Below are 233 nucleotides of genomic sequence, written 5' to 3'. Positions count from 1 at the left end.
AAAAATCTGTAGTGGTGTATAATCATGATATGCTGTCATAATATTATATTACATATGATTTCTTAATCTCTTCCATATATATCCAATTAACAGATGACTTCTGTGGAAGGAGATGGTTATAAGAAAAATTCATCGCCTCACACACCCGCAGAGAACTTCCAAGGAATGACGCTAGGAAGAACAGGCCTGGTAAACTTAACTTTCCCCGACCGAGTTTCATTGTGTTCTGTTTT

General features: G+C 36.5%; 1 protein-coding gene across 1 annotated transcript in view; it reads left to right on the top strand.

Moving 5' to 3' along the window:
* Positions 1-233, top strand: part of LOC119587995 (prolyl 3-hydroxylase 1-like) — a gene marked incomplete in the record, with an annotated part of 17669 nt that overhangs the window by 13147 nt on the left and 4289 nt on the right. The window contains 1 exon segment of the mRNA XM_037936716.1: positions 94-189. Within this exon segment, the coding sequence (XP_037792644.1) occupies positions 94-189 (96 nt within the window).

The sequence above is a fragment of the Penaeus monodon genome, chromosome 23 (genome assembly GCF_015228065.2).
Source record: "Penaeus monodon isolate SGIC_2016 chromosome 23, NSTDA_Pmon_1, whole genome shotgun sequence".
Taxonomy (NCBI): Eukaryota; Metazoa; Arthropoda; class Malacostraca; order Decapoda; family Penaeidae; genus Penaeus; species Penaeus monodon.
The sequence above is the reverse complement of the archived record's forward strand: the minus strand, read 5'-3'. Positions and strand labels throughout refer to the sequence as shown.